The following is a 21,807-nucleotide window of genomic DNA, read 5'->3' as shown; positions in this document are numbered from 1 at the left end:
AGTAATAAAGGGTGATGTCAAACCCGCATTGATGTGATCTGTTCTTTCGTATGCTATGTGCGTCTAGCTCACGCTGAATCGTATGCTATGTACGTCTAGCTCACGCTGAAGTCGCCGAAGGCCCCACCATGTACGCCAAACTCAGCAAACCCCTCCCACGAGTTCTTCTAGGTTCTCCGCGTCGTTGTTTGGATACGGAGAATTAGACGTGGGATTTTGGAAAACTTGTTTTTAGAGGATTTTTAGAAAAACCAGTTTTTGTTAGTTTTTCTGTTACTCCGAGTCTATACAATCCTTGTTTGGGTGGAAAAAGGGTAAAACACGATTACGCACTTGCCTTACGCTCATCCCAGAGGCCATGGCTCTTGCTTGTAGCCTTCCTATGCATGTTTCTCTCGTCCTCTTCCTTGCATGCTGCATGCCACATGTATGGCTCTCCTGCTAGCTAGCTTATGATGTGCACGCGGCAGGTCGACGTAGCAGTGGCAGCGACGCCCGTACATGGGCGGGTACACGTCGGTATGAAGCAGGACGCTGTCAACGGTGCTGCCGGCCGCGCCCAAGCTGAGAATGGCGGAGATAACATGGCGAGCTGGACAAGCCGTTGCCGGCCGACGTTGTCTCGACAGAGGACGAACATCGCGGAGTTCGACGTTGCCACTGTTATGGTGCCGGTGTTGGACGGCGCCGGCGACGATCACCGGAGCTACCAGCAAGGATGACATTTGGACGCAAAAGTAGACGGCAAAGAATTAATGAAAAAGTAGACGATGAAGCTGAACCCGCCGATGCATACAAATAGACCGTGCGGGGTACTGGCCAACGCAACTGTAGAGAACGCGTTTTTCTATGAAACTGGCTTTTTGAGATTTTATAAAACTCGGTATTACTTATCCACGGATTAGTAAACAAGTTTTTAGGTGGTTGTAACAGAAATCACGTTTTTTAGAGAGCTGGTTCTCTACAAACTCTCCATCCTCGCCAACGACACAGCGGCTAAATGCGGCCCGTAAATTGAGGTATTTCATTGTTCACTATAAAAAAAAGTTGCATATTGTTTGTTCATAGTATTTTTTTTATCTACAGGATTACAGTATTAAAATTCATCACATTGTAAATTTGTAAATTTTATTTTTAGATCACTGACCCTTTTTTCATCACATTGTAAATTTGTAAATTATATAAATGAAAATTATAAATTATGATAATTTCCGTTCAGAGGATGGCATTTTCAATTTTTAAGACTGTTATTTATGAGTAAAAAAGTTAAACTGGGCCTCATATCACACACTGGGGAAATGATCTGACACATTTGTATGGTTAATACACACTGCCCCCAAGAAGTTCCATTTGTTGACAAAACAAGTGAGGCCTGGTTGTTTTGGTCAATTTACAGACTGATGAGAATCAGACCGACCCACATATTCTCTCAGAATCTTGGTTAAGGAGGTCTGATTCTCAAAATTCTGAACCTATAGAACAGGGCCTGAATCTAAACCTTTAGCTACCAGATCATTAACATGCTATGAATGCCCTGTAGGAAAGCACACTGCGCCTCATGCCATCTAAACTGTCTTGAATGTTCCACCTCATACAGCCTACATCTGAACCTATAGTACAAAAATGTTCAGATCTGGCGCATCAGAACGCCTTTCATGTGGAGCTGTCCACAGAATCAAAAAAAAATAAACAGGGCCTCAGAGATCTTGGTGGTTGTGGTCATCAGATGGGGCCATTGCCCCATCAAGAGTAGCAAATATTTTGATAACATCACTGGCTCCAAAAATAACAAAAAGCACCCAAAAAAAGAGCAGATTGTATGATTCGAGTCAGAAGTAGCTGGTTAAAGATCTCACGTTTATTACAAATCAATGGGAATCCGAATGATTTTCTTCTTCATCCTCACCATGCTATTGGACACGGCACCAAACAAAATCGAAACAAAGAGATGGCTTATGGCAGCTTTTAGGTCAGAAGTAGCTGGTTTAAGATCTCACATTTGTCAATACAAATCAATGGGAATCCGAATGATTTTCTTCGTCACACCTAGCCAAGCCATCAGGCGAAAACAACCCAAACAGAGACGGAGAGATGCAGTACCGAAAGATTTTGATTTGCAGAAAAATTTATCTGCTTTGTCACCGGCAAATCCTGGATAAACAGAGGACGGCCGGAGCTTAAAAAGCAGACGGGGAGAGCTAGGAAAGTGCTCTCCCCTTTGGTTCGATCTGGCCTAAGGATAGATTCCTCGCCGCAGATTGGCAGCGAACAATTGCAATTTTAGGCCAAGAACAGAAGAACGAGACAGCAAAAGCAAATCAACGTCGGGGCTGAATAAACGATGAAACACGGCAAATGGAAATCAATAAGGCTCGAAACGAGGAGTGAACCCTAGATCGGGGAACGGGGAGATGAGGATGGCTGCCGGCGGCGGTGGAAGGAAGAGAGTTCGGGGATCCGGTATTTGTAGCCGTCCTGGCGGGTTGCTGTGGTGGGCACTATCGGGCTAGGGTTTGGAATCGTTGTGGATGTGTACATGGGCTAGGCCCATGAAAGGCTGGACAGAGGTGGTCGTCGGCTCCTTTTTATTCGATCTAGAAATGCGATTGTGTCTAAAAAAAATCTAGAAATGCGAGGATCCGATGCGGTTTCTGACTGACACATCTATCAATGTTGTCGATCCTCGCGAACCAACTTGTGGTTGGATGGTTAGAGGGATTGTGGTATCCCCAACCCACCAGGGTTCAAGTCCTGCTGCTCGCATTTATTCCTGGATTTATTTAATGATTTCGTAAATTTCAAGATAATATGCCGCCTCAGTCTTTCGAAGGTGCTCATAGGGGTAGGGTGTGCGTGTGTGCGTTCATAGGGGTGAGTGTATGTGTGTGTATATGAGCGCTTGCGTCTGTACTGTGTTCAAATCCCCTTTGAGCAGCCAACGCTCATGGGATTGTTGCAGCCAGAAAATCTCCTCATTCACCAGAATCTCATGAAGCTCAAAATTAATATCCACCTTTCTACTATACATCTCAGGGGTCAGAGGTCCCTCCTCTTCAAGCTCCTCAAGAGTGGACAATTCTACTCTTAATTATTCTTTTCTTTTCTTGGTATGGCCGTACTTATTGGACCCCCACCCTTTGAAGAAGGTTTTAAACCTTTTTAGTTTGATATTAAGAATATCAATAGAATCTTCAGCTTTAACCGCTTTATTCCAGATTTTCTCCACTCAGGGTAGAAAGTCCTCATTTTTAAACCAGGCCAGACCAAACCTAAACTCCCTAGGTTTATGTGCCTCCCTGCCCATGTCTCCTGAGAAAAGGAGTAGGGGGTTATGGTCAGATAACTCTCTAACCAGCTTTCTAACAGTTACCAATGGGTATAAGTTTTCCCAGTCGCTAGACATCAAAATCCTGTCTAGCTTTTCCAAAGTGGGGTGGGTCTGGTTATTTGTCCAAGTATATTTCCCTCCACTACAATAAATCTCCCTCAGGCCATATGCATTAATGACAGAATTGAACATGTCCATAGATTTATGTCCATGTAATTTTTTATTCTTCTCACCACCATGCCTCAAGATGTTAAAGTCTCCTCCAACTATGTAGGGTTTGTTCATATTAGAACAGAATTGAGCAAGTTCCAGCAGGAACTCCTCCCTCATCTCCTCATGAGCTGGGCCATACACCACTAGAATACTCCATTCAGATTTATTCCTCCTATCTATTAGATCAAGCTGGATCATGAACTTTCCTTTCTTGTTAGAACTCAAGTCCAAAATGTCTTTTCTAGCCCCTGCAATGATACCACCTGATTTGCCACATGAGGGGATCCAGACCCACTCAAAGATACTAAAAGGGTCAATTTTTCTCAAGCATTTAGGGGAGAAGTTTTTCTTCATGGTTTCCTGTAGACCCAGGAGATCAAGGGAATGGTCACTTATTAAATCAGAGAGGCAGGTGGCCATTCCTTTCTTGCCCACCCCTCTGCAGTTCCAAATGAAACCTCTCATTTGGAACGGTTTTTTTGTTTTTTGGACCTGGTAACCCTGCCAGGGGCCAGGGCAGGATTACCACGATCAATGTTTTCTACTGTCATTTTCTTTTGGCTTCTAGTCACAGGCCTAGATAGCTTGACAGCAGACTTACTTTTTTTCTTTCTACTCCCATTTTTATAAGAACATAAATCTTCACTACAATACTCATCTTGTTCTAACCAAGATAAGCTGAGAGGGGCTTGTTTTCCCAGTCCATTTGTGACCACCAGGTCATCCTCTTTCTCATTTCTTTTATTAATGTCATCCTGTTTACTCAACAGATTTCCTCTAACATCCTCTAACTCATGAAGAATATCAATACAGGTAAAGTGATCATCTGGAATTAGAACCCCCATTTTATTAGCTCTACTTATTAGCTCAGCATCCCCCAAAGCAGCAAAAGAATTTTTTCTAGGGTTTTGATATTTACCTTCCAGTTTTTTCTTCTTGGCCACTTCCATAGCTTTTTGCATCATGTCTCCCTACCTCTCCTGACCACATCGAAGACTAAACCTCAGGTTAGTCTCAGGGATCAATGGAGGTGTGGGAATTATCTCATTGTCACAATCAGGCGATGGCAGGTGTACCAGATAATCATCTGATACCTTCAGCTTAGGATCCACCTCTCCTGTCACTTCTGAGACCTGCGAAACACCAGTTATGTTGGGAATCGTAGCATAATTTTAAAATTTTCCTACGCTCACCAAGATGCATCTATGGAGTATACTAGCAACGAGGGGAAAGGAGTGCATCTACATACCCTTGTAGATCGCGAGCGGAAGCGTTCCAATGAACGTGGATGACGGAGTCGTACTCGCCGTGATCCAAATCACCGATGACCGAGTGCCGAACGGACGGCACCTCCGCGTTCAACACACGTACGGTGCAGCGACGTCTCCTCCTTCTTGATCCAGCAAGGGGGAAGGAGAGGTTGATGGAGATCCAGCAGCACGACGGCGTGGTGGTGGATGCAGCGGGATGCCGGTAGGGCTTCGCCGAGCTTATACGAGAGAGAGAGGTGTTGCAGGGGAGGAGGGAGGCGCCCAAGGCTGGGTTGTTGCTGCCCTCCCTCCCCCCTTTATATAGGCCCCCTTGGGAGGGGGGGCGCCGGCCAAACCCATCTAGGGAGGGGGGCGGCGGCCAAGGGGGTTGCCTTGCCCCCCAAGGCAAGTGGGAAGCCCCCCACCCTAGGGTTCCCAACCCTAGGCGCATGGGGGAGGCCCATGGGGGGGCGCCCAGCCCACTAGGGGCTGGTTCCCTTCCCACTTCAGCCCACGGGGCCCTCCGGGATAGGTGGCCCCACCCGGTGGACCCCCGGGACCCTTCCGGTGGTCCCGGTACAATACCGGTAACCCCCGAAACTTTCCCGGTGGCCGAAACTTGACTTCCTATATATAATTCTTCACCTCCGGACCATTCCGGAACCTCTCGTGACGTCCGGGATCTCATCCGGGACTCCGAACAACTTGCGGGTTTCCGCATACACATATCTCTACAACCCTAGCGTCACCGAACCTTAAGTGTGTAGACCCTACGGGTTCGGGAGACATGCAGACATGACCGAGACGCCTCTCCGGTCAATAACCAACAGCGGGATCTGGATACCCATGTTGGCTCCCACATGTTCCACGATGATCTCATCGGATGAACCACGGTGTCGAGGATTCAATCAATCCCGTATGCAATTCCCTTTGTCAATCGGTATGTTACTTGCCCGAGATTCGATCGTCGGTATCCCAATACCTTGTTCAATCTCGTTACCGGCAAGTCTCTTTACTCGTACCGCAATGCATGATCCCGTGACTAACGCCTTAGTCACATAGAGCTCATTATGATGATGCATTACCGAGTGGGCCCAGAGATACCTCTCCGTCACACGGAGTGACAAATCCCAGTCTCGATCCGTGCCAACCCAACAGACACTTTCGGAGATACCCGTAGTGCACCTTTATAGTCACCCAGTTACGTTGTGACGTTTGGCACACCCAAAGCACTCCTACGGTATCCGGGAGTTGCACGATCTCATGGTCTAAGGAAAAGATACTTGACATTGGAAAAGCTCTAGCAAACGAAACTACACGATCTTTTATGCTATGCTTAGGATTGGGTCTTGTCCATCACATCATTCTCCTAATGATGTGATCCCGTTATCAATGACATCCAATGTCCATAGTCAGGAAACCATGACTATCTGTTGATCAACGAGCTAGTCAACTAGAGGCTTACTAGGGACACGTTGTGGTCTATGTATTCACACATGTATTACGATTTCCGGACAATACAATTATAGCATGAACAATAGACAATTACCATGAACAAAGAAATATAATAATAACCATTTATTATTGCCTCTAGGGCATATTTCCAACAGTCTCCCACTTGCACTAGAGTCAATAATCTAGTTACATTGTGATGAATCGAACACCCATTGCGTCCTGGTGTTGATCATGTTTTGCTCTAGGGAGAGGTTTAGTCAACGGATCTGCTACATTCAGGTCCGTATGTACTTTACAAATATCTATGTCTCCATTTTGAACACTTTCACGAATGGAGTTGAAGCGACGCTTGATATGCCTGGTCTTCCTGTGAAACCTGGGCTCCTTCGCAAGGGCAATAGCTCCAGTGTTGTCACAGAAGAGAGTCATCGGGCCCGACGCATTGGGAATCACCCCTAGGTCGGTAATGAACTCCTTCATCCAGACTGCTTCCTGTGCTGCCTCCGAGGCTGCCATGTACTCCGCTTCACATGTAGATCCCGCCACGACGCTTTGCTTGCAACTGCACCAGCTTACTGCTCCTCCATTCAAAATATACACGTATCCGGTTTGTGACTTCGAGTCATCCAGATCTGTGTCGAAGCTAGCGTCGACGTAACCCTTTACGACGAGCTCTTCGTCACCTCCATAAACGAGAAACATATCCTTAGTCCTCTTCAGGTACTTCAGGATATTCTTGACCGCTGTCCAGTGTTCCATGCCGGGATTACTTTGGTACCTTCCTACCAAACTTACGGCAAGGTTTACATCAGGTCTGGTACACAGCATGGCATACATAATAGACCCTATGGCCGAGGCATAGGGGATGACACTCATCTTTTCTATATCTTCTGCCGTGGTCGGGCATTGAGCCGTGCTCAATTGCACACCTTGCAATACAGGCAAGAACCCCTTCTTGGACTGATCCATATTGAACTTCTTCAATATCTTGTCAAGGTATGTACTCTGTGAAAGACCAATGAGGCGTCTTGATCTATCTCTATAGATCTTGATGCCTAATATATAAGCAGCTTCTCCAAGGTCCTTCATTGAAAAACACTTATTCAAATAGGCCTTTATACTTTCCAAGAATTCTATATCATTTCCCATCAATAGTATGTCATCCACATATAATATGAGAAATGCTACAGAGCTCCCACTCACTTTCTTGTAAACACAGGCTTCTCCATAAGTCTGTGTAAACCCAAACGCTTTGATCATCTCATCAAAGCGAATGTTCCAACTCCGAGATGCTTGCACCAGCCCATAGATTGAGCGCTGGAGCTTGCATACTTTGTTAGCATTCTTAGGATCGACAAAACCTTCCGGCTGCATCATATACAACTCTTCCTTAAGGAAGCCGTTAAGGAATGCCGTTTTGACGTCCATCTGCCATATCTCATAATCATAGTATGCGGCAATTGCTAACATGATTCGGACGGACTTCAGCTTCGCTACGGGTGAGAAAGTCTCATCGTAGTCAACCCCTTGAACTTGTCGATAACCCTTAGCGACAAGTCGAGCCTTGTAGATGGTCACATTACCATCCGCGTCCGTCTTCTTCTTAAAGATCCATTTGTTTTCTATGGCTCGCCGATCATCGGGCAAGTCAGTCAAAGTCCATACTTCGTTTTCATACATGGATCCTATCTCGGATTTCATGGCTTCTAGCCATTTGTCGGAATCCGGGCCCGCCATCGCTTCTTCATAGTTCGAAGGTTCACCGTTGTCTAACAACATGATTTCCAGGACAGGGTTGCCGTACCACTCTGGTGCGGAACGTGTCCTTGTGGACCTACGAAGTTCAGTAACTTGATCCGAAGCTTCATGATCATCATCATTAACTTCCTCCCCAGTCGGTGTAGGCACCACAGGAACATTTTCCCGCGCTGCGCTACTTTCCGGTTCGGAAGGGGTGACTATCACCTCATCAAGTTCCACTTTCCTCCCACTCAATTCTTTCGAGAGAAACTCCTTCTCCAGAAAGGACCCGTTCTTGGCAACGAAGATCTTGCCTTCGGATCTGAGGTAGAAGGTATACCCAATAGTTTCCTTAGGGTATCCTATGAAGACGCATTTTTCCGACTTGGGTTCGAGCTTTTCAGGTTGAAGTTTCTTGACATAAGCATCGCATCCCCAAACTTTTAGAAACGACAGCTTAGGTTTCTTCCCAAACCATAATTCATACGGTGTCGTCTCAACGGATTTCGACGGAGCCCTATTTAAAGTGAATGCGGCAGTCTCTAAAGCATAGCCCCAAAATGAGAGCGGTAAATCGGTAAGAGACATCATAGATCGCACCATATCCAATAGAGTGCGATTACGACGTTCGGACACACCATTTCTCTGAGGTGTTCCAGGCGGCGTGAGTTGTGAAACTATTCCACATTTCCTTAAGTGTGCACCAAATTCGTGACTTAAATATTCTCCACCACGATCTGATCGTAAGAATTTTATTTTCCTGTCACGTTGATTCTCAACTTCACTCTGAAATTCCTTGAACTTTTCAAAGGTTTCAGACTTGTGTTTCATTAGGTAGACATACCCATATCTACTTAAATCATCAGTGAGAGTGAGAACATAACGATATCCTCCGCGAGCCTCAACACTCATTGGACCGCACACATCGGTATGTATGATTTCCAATAAGTTGGTTGCTCGCTCCATTGTTCCGGAGAACGGAGTCTTGGTCATCTTACCCATGAGGCATGGTTCGCACGTGTCAAATGATTCGTAATCAAGAGACTCCAAAAGTCCATCTGCATGGAGCTTCTTCATGCGCTTGACACCAATGTGACCAAGGCGGCAGTGCCACAAGTATGTGGGACTATCGTTATCAACTTTACATCTTTTGGTATTCACACTATGAACATGTGTAACATCACGTTCGAGATTCATCAAAAATAAACCATTGACCAGCGGGGCATGACCATAAAACATATCTCTCAAATAAATAGAACAACCATTATTCTCGGATTTAAATGAGTAGCCATCTCGAATTAAACGAGATCCAGATACAATGTTCATGCTCAAAGCTGGCACTAAATAACAATTATTGAGGTTTAAAACTAATCCCGTGGGTAGATGCAGAGGTAGCGTGCCGACGGCGATCACATCGACCTTGGAACCATTCCCGACGCGCATCGTCACCTCGTCCTTCGCCAGTCTCCGTTTATTCCGTAGTTCCTGTTTTGAGTTACAAATATGAGCAACCGCACCGGTATCAAATACCCAGGAGCTACTACGAGTACTGGTAAGGTACACATCAATTACATGTATATCACATATACCTTTGGTGTTGCCGGCCTTCTTGTCCGCTAAGTATTTGGGGCAGTTCCGCTTCCAGTGACCACTTCCCTTGCAATAAAAGCACTCAGTCTCAGGCTTGGGTCCATTCTTTGACTTCTTCCCGGTAACTGGCTTACCGGGCGCGGCAACTCCCTTGCCGTCCTTCTTGAAGTTCTTCTTACCCTTGCCCTTCTTGAACTTAGTGGTTTTATTCACCATCAACACTTGATGTTCTTTTCTGATTTCCACCTCCGCTGATTTCAGCATCGAATATACCTCAGGAATGGTCTTTTCCATCCCCTGCATATTGTAGTTCATCACAAAGCTCTTGAAGCTTGGTGGAAGCGACTGAAGGATTCTGTCAATGACCGCGTCATCCGGGAGATTAACTCCCAGCTGAGTCAAGCGGTTGTGCAACCCAGACATTCTGAGTATGTGCTCACTTACAGAACTATTTTCCTCCATTTTACAGCTGAAGAACTTGTCGGAGACTTCATATCTCTCGACCCGGGCATGAGCTTGGAAAACCAATTTCAGCTCCTCGAACATCTCATATGCTCCATGTTTCTCAAAACGCTTTTGGAGACCCGGTTCTAAGCTGTAAAGCATGCCGCACTGAACGAGGGAGTAATCATCAGCACGCTGCTGCCAAGCGTTCATAACGTCTTGGTTCTCAGGGATTGGTGCTTCACCTAGCGGTGCTTCTAAGACATAATCTTTCTTGGCTACTATGAGGATGATCCTCAGGTTCCGGACCCAGTCCGTATAGTTGCTGCCATCATCTTTCAGCTTGGTTTTCTCTAGGAACGCGTTGAAATTGAGGACAACGTTGGCCATTTGATCTACAAGACATAGTGTAAAGATTTTAGACTAAGTTCATGATAATTAAGTTCATCTAATCAAATTATTTAATGAACTCCCACTCAGATAGACATCCCTCTAGTCATCTAAGTGAAACATGATCCGAGTTAACTAGGCCGTGTCCGATCATCACGTGAGACGGACTAGTCAAGATCGGTGAACATCTCCATGTTGATCGTATCTTCTATACGACTCATGCTCGACCTTTCGGTCCTCCGTGTTCCGAGGCCATGTCTGTACATGCTAGGCTCGTCAAGTCAACCTAAGTGTATTGCGTGTGTTCCGAGGCCATGTCTGTACATGCTAGGCTCGTCAACACCCGTTGTATTCGAACGTTAGAATCTATCACACCCGATCATCACGTGGTGCTTCGAAACAACGAACCTTCGCAACGGTGCACAGTTAGGGTGAACACTTTCTTGAAATTATTATAAGGGATCATCTTACTTACTACCGTCGTTCTAAGCAAATAAGATGCAAAAACATGATAAACATCACATGCAATCAAATAGTGACATGATATGGCCAATATCATTATGCTCCTTTGATCTCCATCTTCGGGGCACCATGATCATCTTCGTCACCGGCATGACACCATGATCTCCATCATTGTGTCTTCATGAAGTCGTCACGCCAACGATTACTTCTACTTCTATGGCTAACGCGTTTAGCAACAAAGTAAAGTAATTTACATGGCGTTATTCAATGACACGCAGGTCATACAAAATAATAAAGACAACTCCTATGGCTCCTGCCGGTTGTCATACTCATCGACATGCAAGTCGTGATTCCTATTACAAGAATATGATCAATCTCATACATCACATATATCATTCATCACATCTTCTGGCCATATCACATCACATAGCACTTGCTGCAAAAACAAGTTAGACGTCCTCTAATTGTTGTTGCAAGTTTTTACGTGGTTTGTAGGTTTCTAGCAAGAACGTTTCTTACCTACGTATGACCACAACGTGATTTGCCAATTTCTATTTACCCTTCATAAGGACCCTTTTCATCGAATCCGTTCCGACTAAAGTAGGAGAGACAGACACCCGCTAGCCACCTTATGCAACTAGTGCATGTCAGTCGGTGGAACCTGTCTCACGTAAGCGTACGTGTAAGGTCGGTCCGGGCCGCTTCATCCTACAATGCCGCCGAAACAAGAAACGACTAGTAGCGGCAAGAAGAATTGGCAACATCAACGCCCACAACTTCTTTGTGTTCTACTCGTGCATAGTAACTACGCATAGGCCTGGCTCATGATGCCACTGTTGGGAATCGTAGCATAATTTAAAATTTTCCTACGCTCACCAAGATGCATCTATGGAGTATACTAGCAACGAGGGGAAAGGAGTGCATCTACATACCCTTGTAGATCGCGAGCGGAAGCGTTCCAATGAACGTGGATGACGGAGTCGTACTCGCCGTGATCCAAATCACCGATGACCGAGTGCCGAACGGACGGCACCTCCGCGTTCAACACACGTACGGTGCAGCGACGTCTCCTCCTTCTTGATCCAGCAAGGGGGAAGGAGAGGTTGATGGAGATCCAGCAGCACGACGGCGTGGTGGTGGATGCAGCGGGATGCCGGCAGGGCTTCGCCGAGCTTATACGAGAGAGAGAGGTGTTGCAGGGGAGGAGGGAGGCGCCCAAGGCTGTGTTGTTGCTGCCCTCCCTCCCCCCCTTTATATAGGCCCCCTTGGGAGGGGGGGCGCCGGCCAAACCCATCTAGGGTGGGGGGCGGCGGCCAAGGGGGTTGCCTTGCCCCCCAAGGCAAGTGGGAAGCCCCCCACCCTAGGGTTCCCAACCCTAGGCGCATGGGGGGAGGCCCATGGGGGGCGCCCAGCCCACTAGGGGCTGGTTCCCTTCCCACTTCAGCCCATGGGGCCCTCCGGGATAGGTGGCCCCACCCGGTGGACCCCCGGGACCCTTCCGGTGGTCCCGGTACCATATCGGTAACCCCCGAAACTTTCCCGGTGGCCGAAACTTGACTTCTATATATAATTCTTCACCTCCGGACCATTCCGGAACCTCTCGTGACGTCCGGGATCTCATCCGGGACTCCGAACAACTTTCGGGTTTCCGCATACACATATCTCTACAACCCTAGCGTCACCGAACCTTAAGTGTGTAGACCCTACGGGTTCGGGAGACATGCAGACATGACCGAGACGCCTCTCCGGTCAATAACCAACAGCGGGATCTGGATACCCATGTTGGCTCCCACATGTTCCACGATGATCTCATCGGATGAACCACGGTGTCGAGGATTCAATCAATCCCGTATGCAATTCCCTTTGTCAATCGGTATGTTACTTGCCCGAGATTCGATCGTCGGTATCCCAATACCTTGTTCAATCTCGTTACCGGCAAGTCTCTTTACTCGTACCGCAATGCATGATCCCGTGACTAACGCCTTAGTCACATAGAGCTCATTATGATGATGCATTACCGAGTGGGCCCAGAGATACCTCTCCGTCACACGGAGTGACAAATCCCAGTCTCGATCCGTGCCAACCCAACAGACACTTTCGGAGATACCCGTAGTGCACCTTTATAGTCACCCAGTTACGTTGTGACGTTTGGCACACCCAAAGCACTCCTACGGTATCCGGGAGTTACACGATCTCATGGTCTAAGGAAAAGATACTTGACATTGGAAAAGCTCTAGCAAACGAAACTACACGATCTTTTATGCTATGCTTAGGATTGGGTCTTTTCCATCACATCATTCTCCTAATGATGTGATCCCGTTATCAACGACATCCAATGTCCATAGTCAGGAAACCATGACTATCTGTTGATCAACGAGCTAGTCAACTAGAGGCTTACTAGGGACACGTTGTGGTCTATGTATTCACACATGTATTACGATTTCCGGATAACACAATTATAGCATGAACAATAGACAATTACCATGAACAAAGAAATATAATAATAACCATTTATTATTGCCTCTAGGGCATATTTCCAACAAGTTACTACCTCCACATATGAGCATTTCTTCTCAATCAAAGGAAGTACATTCACCTACAGTGTTTGCACATCAGTGCTCTTGTCAGGTGTTTTTCCTCATGATCAGCGATTTTTCCTCCATCTGATTTCTCTTCATAGCCCTCTTGAGCAGAATTCTCATTGGCCAGCTTCTCAATAAATAAAGTTTTATCATCATCACTTTCATAAGAGTCTAACAAGTTATCCTCCTCATTTTCATTCTCTTTTTCAAGAGGGAGCAGGCGACAGGCCTTCCCTCCCCTGAAGGAAGATGTACCATGCTCAGCAGGAGCATGAACACTCTTAGATGGCTCAGTTCCCCCGTCCTGCCTCTTCCTCTTCGGAGTGGACAGCAGGGATTCTTTCTGATCATTTCTAACAGGCACAGAATCATCTTCCTTCACCGGGTTTCTCACCAGAACTTCCTCTACTTCATATAGGAATTTGTAAAAACGGCCTCTCCATGCAACCCTCAGCAGAAACAGGAAGATTATCAATACTGCGACATCCAATCTTAACCCGAACAGACGAGGGGCGCTTAATAGTAGACATATCGATCTCTAACGTCAACCCAACAAGCCCACCAGCATAAGCCACATTCTTGTCACATCTTTTATTAAGAGCATCTCAACTGTGTCGAACCAAGCAGTTCAAGTTGGCAACAAGAAGCGTAAGGAAATACTATGACAAAAGCAGTAAGAAAGAAAATGGGAGCGGTACTAACAAGCCGTGGCATGCGTGCCCAAAAGTCCTGTAGAAAAAACTGAGAGAAATCGATTAGATGATCTTGAATTTTTCACTGTTGACAAACTAAGGAGCATCAGCAACAGGAAAAACGAGTACCTTGGCTGGATTGTGGAGGCAGACCCCGTCATCGAAGGAGAAAATTGCGATGCCAGAGGGTGCTTCGTATAGCAGCGTGGCCATGTCTCCTGCCGAGGAACCAAGCAAGCTTGAGCAAAACTTGCTCGCAGAGCCTCCGGATTTCTCCCGAGAGGGGGAGAGGGGAGGCGGGGAGGGGGCGAGGGGGAGGGAGAGAGAGAGTGATGTGGGGGTAGGGGAGGGGGGTTGGAGGGCTCACCAACTATGCAGGGTGTGGCCGTCGGCCGAGGCCAAACGCCGGCCCCCGCGCCGTCGCAAGAACTCTTTGGACAAACAGGAAACCCTTTCTAGGAAGGGAAAGGTTTAGGGACGGTGCGCCGGCTGAAGCTTCGGCCGGTCGCCCGCTCCCACGCGCTCCTGCTTCTTCTCCCGTCCCACTCGCTGCTACGGCGAGTTGCGACGACGAGCGGCCCCCGCGAGCGAGCGGCGACGACGAGCGGCCCCGGCGAGGCTGTCGTCTACCCCCTCCCCTCCCCCGCATCGTCCCCTACCCCCCGCCGTAGCCAAATCTCGCTGGTGAGGTCGTCCTCCACACCACGGCCGGCGATTTCCCCCCACACACGACCACCTCTCATCCGCAGCTCCGGCTATTCTCCCAGCGTGTCGTTTCCAGCACCAGCAATCCCCCAGCTCCGACAGACGAGCTGCATAGCTTCGACGGCGAGGCACACCCCACGACACAGGGGATGCTGGAACCGGTGTCTGATTTTGCTGCAACCGACAAATCCAGAGCTGGAACCAGCATGTAGTTTTCGTGCATTGCCTGGAGTGTTTTCCATGTCGCCGTGGGCGGCCGCCTCATTTTGTTGCAAACGACGAGGCAAAAGCTTCTTCCCGCAAGAGTTTTTGCTACCACGGCAACCGGCGGAAGCAGCGACCAACAATGCCTTTCCAGCAAATGATTTTTGTCCCGGCAAACCCAGAGCTAGAACCAGCTTTTGTTTTTGCTACAACCTACAAATCCAGAGCTGGAACCAACAACATTTTTTGTTGGAATCAAAGGAAGCAGGGGCTTCAACGTATGTACGTGAGAGCTGCAATCAGTGCTGAAAAATGCTACATCCGGCAACCATGAAAGCTACAACCAGCTTGAAAAAAGCTTCAACTGGATACGAGGTAGCTGGGGTCGGCATCTCGCAGCGACAAAAAGCTGCAACCGGCTTGGAGGAAAGCTACAACGCGCTTTTAAAAAAGCTTCAAACCGAGAACGGCTAGCTAACAATGGTGAGCGGCGGCGACGGAGCTGCATGGCGCGCGGTGCTGCGACGGGCTATGATGGCGGACTGCGACAATGCTGGAACCCTCACCCGGCGGTGCTGCAACCAGAGGGAGGGAGACACGCCCGGCCCGGCGGAGCTGCATACGGCGAATGCCCCAGGTGAGCTGCGACGGCGAGCGGCCTCGGTGAGCTGCGACGCGGCGTCCAAGGGCGAGCACGAGGAGGCTGACCCGCGGAGATCCGTTTTTTTTCCTGTGTTTACGCGTGCGTGCGGGAGGAAGAAGATGACTTGGTCGGGGCAATCTCATCCACTCACGCGTGCAAATCCAATGCCCAGCAGCGGACTGGCCCAAATATGGACCGTTGCGCCGGCGCAGAGTGCTGCCCTCCTAGGAAAGCCCGCTGTATAAACCACGTCGTATTTGGGCTTGTGTTCTCTTTGCACGCGGCTAGCCGGCTAAAGTAGAACCCCGTCCAGGGCCTGGTCGGAGTCGGACTGAGCCCCCATCTAGCCATGGTAGTACTCCATTTAGTAGGAGTATTTACCAAAATTTTGACAATATTATAACCTTCCATTTTGTTTCAATCCAAAAGACTTACCAAAAGTTCGTATTTCGGATTAAAAAGATCATTATATGCAGAGATCAATCAGCACTAAAAAAGAGATTGCAAAACGGTGTTTGTTCATCAGCAACCAAAAAAAGAAAAAAGATCAATCAGCTTCGATAGTATAAGTTAGTCTCTCCGTCCCATAACTTAAGACTTTTTTGACACTACACTAGTGTCAAAAAACGCACTACGTAATGTCAAAAGACATCTTACATAATGGGAGTACTTCACATGCGTGTGAACAAATAACATAGAGAAGATGAAAAAAAATTTAGGAAAACGTTCGCTTCCGGCCACCGTGTGATCCACGTCGATCTGACGCTTGCACCATGTCGCCATGTGCGCCTGTGGCCCACAAGCCGCCCCACCCTCTATCCCTATCCCCTAGCGAGTATCTCTTTCTTCTCTAAACGATCCTCGCATTCAAAATCTCACCCATCCCTCATAACCTCGCTCAGCTGATTTTTGCTGCGAGGCCGCCGATCGTCGCCGTGCTACTACGAGGGCTGGCGGGGGCGACGCACCTGGGAGTTGTAAGCCCCGTTTGCCATCATTTCCCCCCATCATGGCGACAGTTGCTTGCACCAAAGCTAGGACCGGCAAGGCAACTGGCGTTTGTAGTGGGTGTCGCGTGTTGCAATGGGCCACTGGCGCTCTGCCGGAGCCGCGGGACACTCCATTGGTGATGCAGCAAGGGTTGAGCGCTGGTGCTGAGGGCCACCATCGCTTCATTGGTGCTGCAAACGGTGGTCGCTTCCAGTGTTGCAAGGGGCGTCGCCGACACTGCACGGAGGGGTTGCGCCACTCTTAGCGCCGCTAGGCGGAGCTGTACAACAAAGATGTCCCTAGGCGTAGCTGTACAACAAAGATGTGATGCACAAGTTCCCCAACAGAGAAAATATGCACATTAAACAACCCCTTTTACTTGTAATGAACTTTAAGCATAGCTTCAACTAACAAGTAAACAGCGGAATAATACAAACAACATGCACATACAACACAAGATTTAACATGGAAAAACTTTCTATACTTGAGTACAAAACCATGACAATGGACGAACCGGTCTAGACAACTTCGTTATGAGAATGATTAATACAAAATCTTCTATGAAACCTCTAGAGAGATTTACAATGCACTCTCCACAGTTTGCCAACCAACAACAACCACAAAAGACAAGATTTCAGCAAAGTAGAGTAAACACAACTTGTATCCGCTACTTAATTTTGCAAACCGCTCTTAAACCGAATCAAACATCACTAGATTTAGCAGACAAATATACACACGAGTTCCCGAGACCCCTTTAATATTTCAGCTCAATCGAACACTGTTTTCCTAACCAATTTGTTCATCTCCCAGAACTACTCTACAGCCTTTGCCTATCATATGAATCGAGGGAGCACCGAGAGGCCATTCTGTTGCTCAAAAAGAGTCAATGATATTCATAACGAACTAGGAAACAGAATCATGAAGCAAAGCATCACAACTCAGCGGCGCAGAAGTGCTGAAGTCGCCAAATGCATTTATTATTAGGGTATCACAAGGGAAGCAATAACACTTGAAGTCTTAGGCTTTCGCATTAGCACTCTGGAAGCTACAGCCTTTGCCACAATAGTTGCCAAAGAAAATTAGCGCACACCCTCAATGGTGCCAGAGCTGAAGTAAACCACAGATCTTTCAATGGTAGAATGTCAAGAGTGAGTGTGGTCAGAGGAAAATGCCATCTCTTTCGCTGATCCAGCCGTGCTGCTCTTCTTACTATGTTGAAACCGCAACGGTGCCCTCAGGAAGAGCAGAGATGTGCACAACAGGTGTATGCGATTTTAATGGTATGTCGGAGCCGGTAACCTTCTTCTCCGTCGACCTGCTCAGCACCTTCCTCACCTCATCCGCAAGCACAATGATCGAGTCGTCTTCATGGCCTGAACAAATCCACATAGCACCATTTGTAAGGGATTGATGATATGCCTCCAGTGCAGTTTTGTTCTGCTTGCAAGGAGGACAGACAACCAGAACAAACTACTACTGACAACTAGACTGTCGTGTTTGGAATGTCAACAGAATAGACAGATGAGAAACAAGTGCATCCTACAGGCTTGATCAAATAACATGAGTGCAAATAGATGGATGACAACATGAGAAACAATTCCTTACTTATATTGGACAGTGCCTTCTCCATTGAGAACAGGTAGTCCCTATTATATCCATTAGGGCCACTGGCTGTAGCAATTTGCCTGTTTTGTAAACAAGGCAATTGGAAAGGAAGTCAGAATGCTCTTAATGAAGCAGAGTATTCATAAAAGAGGATCGAAGGGTTCAACAGCGCACCTTGCCATATCCTCCAAAGCAGCAGGGCCAAGATAGTATTTGTTGCCAACTGGATCAGGAGTGGATACGAAACTGTACATTGACCAGGTAAGTTTGGCAGTGAGTAAACATGGAATGTGAACAAAAGTAACTAGTCAAGTTCGACCCTTACACTAATACATCCGTCACAGCTGGTTCCAGAGAATTTCCATCCTAAACAGTGAAGTACAGCAAGAGCAAATGAGAGTACTGAAGAAAAGAAGAGAGAAATATGTCAAAATATTCGCCTTGCATTTATACCTTGTAGAAATCCACAGAGATCTTCTGGTCATACTCGCATTCTCTTCTCTCCAAGTACTGTGGAGATACATACATATCCAATTTAATTCTAGCATGATAAATCCAATCTTTCTTTCAAGCGAATAAACAAGAAATAAAATCACTGCACCTGCATTGCTTCTCGCTCTTTTTCTAGACCACCTTTGACACAATAAGCAATTCCCCACTGTAAAAGACATGAGCTGTAAATGTAAATACCATAGGCCATAGGAATGAGGAAACCAAAAGAAAGAGCGATGTCATGACATTCATGAAAGCATATCAATACTGGATAATGAACAAAAGTAAATCTTTATGGCGATGGTGCAGTGGTAACAACATTGTACATGTCGGACTACTCATTTTGGTGAATAGAACTGCTAATACAGCGGATACACTTGAGTACTGGATAATAAATAAAGTACCATCTTTACGCCATGGGTGCAGTTGTAACATCATTATGCACTTTGGCCTACTCATTTGGCGAATAGAACTTCTAATGCAGTGAATATACTTTGGGTATGTCTACAAACACTTGCACATGAATCAGATTTAAACATTCAGCATTAAAGTGGATGGGTGAGGAACCAGCCAATATTAGGGTAAGTTTGAAAGGAGGATAAGATGAAACAAGACTCGGAATATCAAGTTTTCATGCTTGGACAGAGAATGCAGCAAAAGCATTGAAATTGAAGAACAAATGAGCAAGAAGATGGGATACATTTGGATTGAGCCCAAGGTTGCGCATGATTTTGTCAAGGTTTTGCGCAAGAACAAATGAACAAATTGAAGAACAAAAAATTATGTCAAGGTTTTGCTTGCTCATGATTTGGCCAAGGTTAGCAAGACAAATAGTGGGCAGAGAATGATTGACATGGCGAAAAATTGGCAACCATGCAAACAGAAGACATTCGGTCCCGAGTCCTGACCAAAGAATTCATAAGGTAGATTTTTTGACAACAATCCAAAGAAGACCACGTTATAATTGGAAGTGTGATAGGTATTGCAATATGACCGTATAACAATAGGCATATATTTCTCTGCGATAAACGAAGCCCTGCGATAAACAAAGTTGAGACACTTATTTTGCTTTTAAAAAAAGGTTTGACACTTATTTTGGGACGGAGGGAGTATGAAGCCACACAAGCATGTTTGAAGGTGCAACAAGTCTCAGAAATGTCACCCGTTGCTGGCCATGGCAACACTCCCAGAGAATAGTAATGCAGCATCATGTGCTGTAGATATTGAATTCATGGCTGCAGTCAAACTTACGCATATGGCTTCATCTTCGGATTCAAGGGTGCAGGTCCTGGCCGGATGCTGTGGTGTGCCTCTATGGTCAATGCAAGCTGCGGAGAAAGAATAGTTGAGATACGAAATCTTCAGACCAAGAAGTACAGTCACAGGTTCAGATTTGCTTCCAAACCAAGCATACCAAGATTAAACGTTCGCTTGTATCCCTTGATGAATCCCAGGATCTTCTCGTCGAAGTCGAATCCGGGGTTCCAGATCAGGGACCCATACCCGAAGACCCACAGCACCATCCTGCTGCTGCTTTTCCCCCTGCAGACACAACAAACTGAGCCGGGAACACGCCAAATCAAAGATACTACTAGCACTAAATGTCCCCATATCCTAATCGCAAGGAGACGAGCTCGAATAGTCGAATAGTCATGTCAACATCGCCCCCAAATCAAAATCCCACCCCCAAAAAGTGGGTGGATTCAGTTGGTACCTGGCCGGAGGAGGGACGCCGGAGAGAATGCCGCGGGTGGGGTCGGCGGCGCGGGGGGGGGAGCAAGATGGGGATTTGACTCTCCTCTTGCCTCGCCCGCGTCTCCTCTCCTCCCCGGGACGGACGGACGGATGGGGGTTTCGGGTCGGAGAGGGGGGGGAAGACGGTGGCGGTGGTGGGGGAGCACTTATACCGAGAGGATAGTCGTGGGCTCGTTTGGGGATTGGGGTCACGGGCGGTGGGCGGCACGTGAGGCCGTGCGCGCGTGGCACTCGCTCCCGCCGTGGCCGGCGGAGGGTCCGACGGGTTCTTGGTGCGGTGTACGTCACGTCAGCGGGCGGGCACGGGGATATGGGCGCGATGCCGACGCGGCTCCTTGCGGGGTGAAGGGTTTATTGGCGGGGACCGGTGCTGCCGATGGGATGGACCTGGACGGGTTAATGGGCCGAAGGGTGGTGGCAGGGCCAGGTTCAATGAACTGAAATCCGTTTCTTAAGAAAAAAAAGTACTGAAATCCATTTTTGTCACCAGAACTGTTTTGGAGTCTCCCCTCTTTATACTTGTATAAGAATGCAAAGTATCATGTCCTAATATTATGCGTATTATACTAGTGTATGATACTACCCCTCCGTCTCAAAATTCTTGTTTTAGATTTGTCTAGATACGAATTTATTTAGTCACGTTCTAGCGTTAGATACATCCATATCTAGACAAATTTAAGACAAGAATTTTGAGACGGAGGGAGTACCTTCACAATGCATATTATCATAACTTGGTAGTATCATAGTAGTTTTACTTATTGTCATGTAAGACACCTACTAGTATATCATTTAGTTTTGTTTTGTACGGTACTCAACTCTCTCTTTTTTTCTCATTTAATTGTGTGCCACATAAGAAAAATGCCTAGTTAGCAGACCTGTCCTATGCAAACAGACATTAACTGTCTCGATGGGTTTCAGCCACTCTGGATCAGCAACTGCGCCCCGAGAAAAACCAACAGGTAAGCAAGAAAGGCTTACTTCATTGTTCATTAAATTATTCTATTTATATTTATCAAATAAAATTAAATACATAATCAAATATAATGAGTCCTATGTAATTTTGATTTTGATTCTCATGTTACCAACCCAACCCAAGTTTTCATCGACCATTTCTCGCAGCAACGCATAGGGTATCCTCTGGTCTACAAAATCAACACACAATCCAGACAACCAGTTCCATCGCTTTGACCTTGTTTCATTATAGGGTGTTGGTTTTGTTGAAATGCCTACAGATGTTTCAGACTACAAGGATAGACTGCGGGTTTAT

The 21,807-nt window shown here is 46.9% G+C and overlaps 1 protein-coding gene and 3 non-coding genes across 4 annotated transcripts; all 4 read right to left on the bottom strand.

The window, feature by feature from the left end:
- Positions 1-1,693: 1,693 nt before the first annotated feature.
- Positions 1,694-1,779, bottom strand: LOC123146522 (small nucleolar RNA SNORD24). The gene has a single exon (XR_006472776.1). It is a non-coding gene; the product is annotated as a small nucleolar RNA SNORD24 (small nucleolar RNA).
- A 45-nt stretch (positions 1,780-1,824) lies between these two features.
- Positions 1,825-1,906, bottom strand: LOC123146575 (small nucleolar RNA R12). Its single transcript, XR_006472816.1, has one exon. It is a non-coding gene; the product is annotated as a small nucleolar RNA R12 (small nucleolar RNA).
- A 59-nt stretch (positions 1,907-1,965) lies between these two features.
- Positions 1,966-2,050, bottom strand: LOC123146574 (small nucleolar RNA R12). Its single transcript, XR_006472815.1, has one exon. It is a non-coding gene; the product is annotated as a small nucleolar RNA R12 (small nucleolar RNA).
- A 15,557-nt stretch (positions 2,051-17,607) lies between these two features.
- Positions 17,608-20,859, bottom strand: LOC123143384 (gamma-glutamylcyclotransferase 2-2). Its single transcript, XM_044562300.1, has 9 exons — positions 20,500-20,859; positions 20,200-20,327; positions 20,037-20,113; positions 18,895-18,951; positions 18,747-18,803; positions 18,619-18,659; positions 18,468-18,539; positions 18,294-18,373; positions 17,608-18,061 (listed from the first exon to the last, which is right to left on the bottom strand). Exons 2-9 carry the CDS (start codon positions 20,306-20,308, stop codon positions 17,898-17,900), a joined length of 657 nt encoding a protein of 218 aa, XP_044418235.1. The 5' UTR covers positions 20,309-20,327; positions 20,500-20,859; the 3' UTR covers positions 17,608-17,897.
- Between the last annotated feature and the right edge of the window lie 948 nt (positions 20,860-21,807).

This window comes from Triticum aestivum, chromosome 6D (assembly GCF_018294505.1).
Source record: "Triticum aestivum cultivar Chinese Spring chromosome 6D, IWGSC CS RefSeq v2.1, whole genome shotgun sequence".
NCBI lineage: Eukaryota > Viridiplantae > Streptophyta > Magnoliopsida > Poales > Poaceae > Triticum > Triticum aestivum.
Note: the sequence above shows the minus strand (reverse complement) of the source record. Positions and strands in the feature narration are given on the sequence as shown.

What these genes read in the sequence shown, in the direction of transcription:
- LOC123143384 (XM_044562300.1), bottom strand. Translation starts at nt 20,308, where the DNA reads ATGGTGCTGTGGGTCTTCGGGTATGGGTCCCTGATCTGGAACCCCGGA. An exon ending in CCGAAGATGAAGCCATATGC is followed by an intron (nt 18,952 to 20,036) that starts GTAAGTTTGACT and finishes TGTCTTTTACAG; the next exon opens with TGGGGAATTGCTTATTGTGT. An exon ending in GCTGTGACGGATGTATTAGT is followed by an intron (nt 18,540 to 18,618) that starts GTAAGGGTCGAA and finishes GTCAATGTACAG; the next exon opens with TTTCGTATCCACTCCTGATC.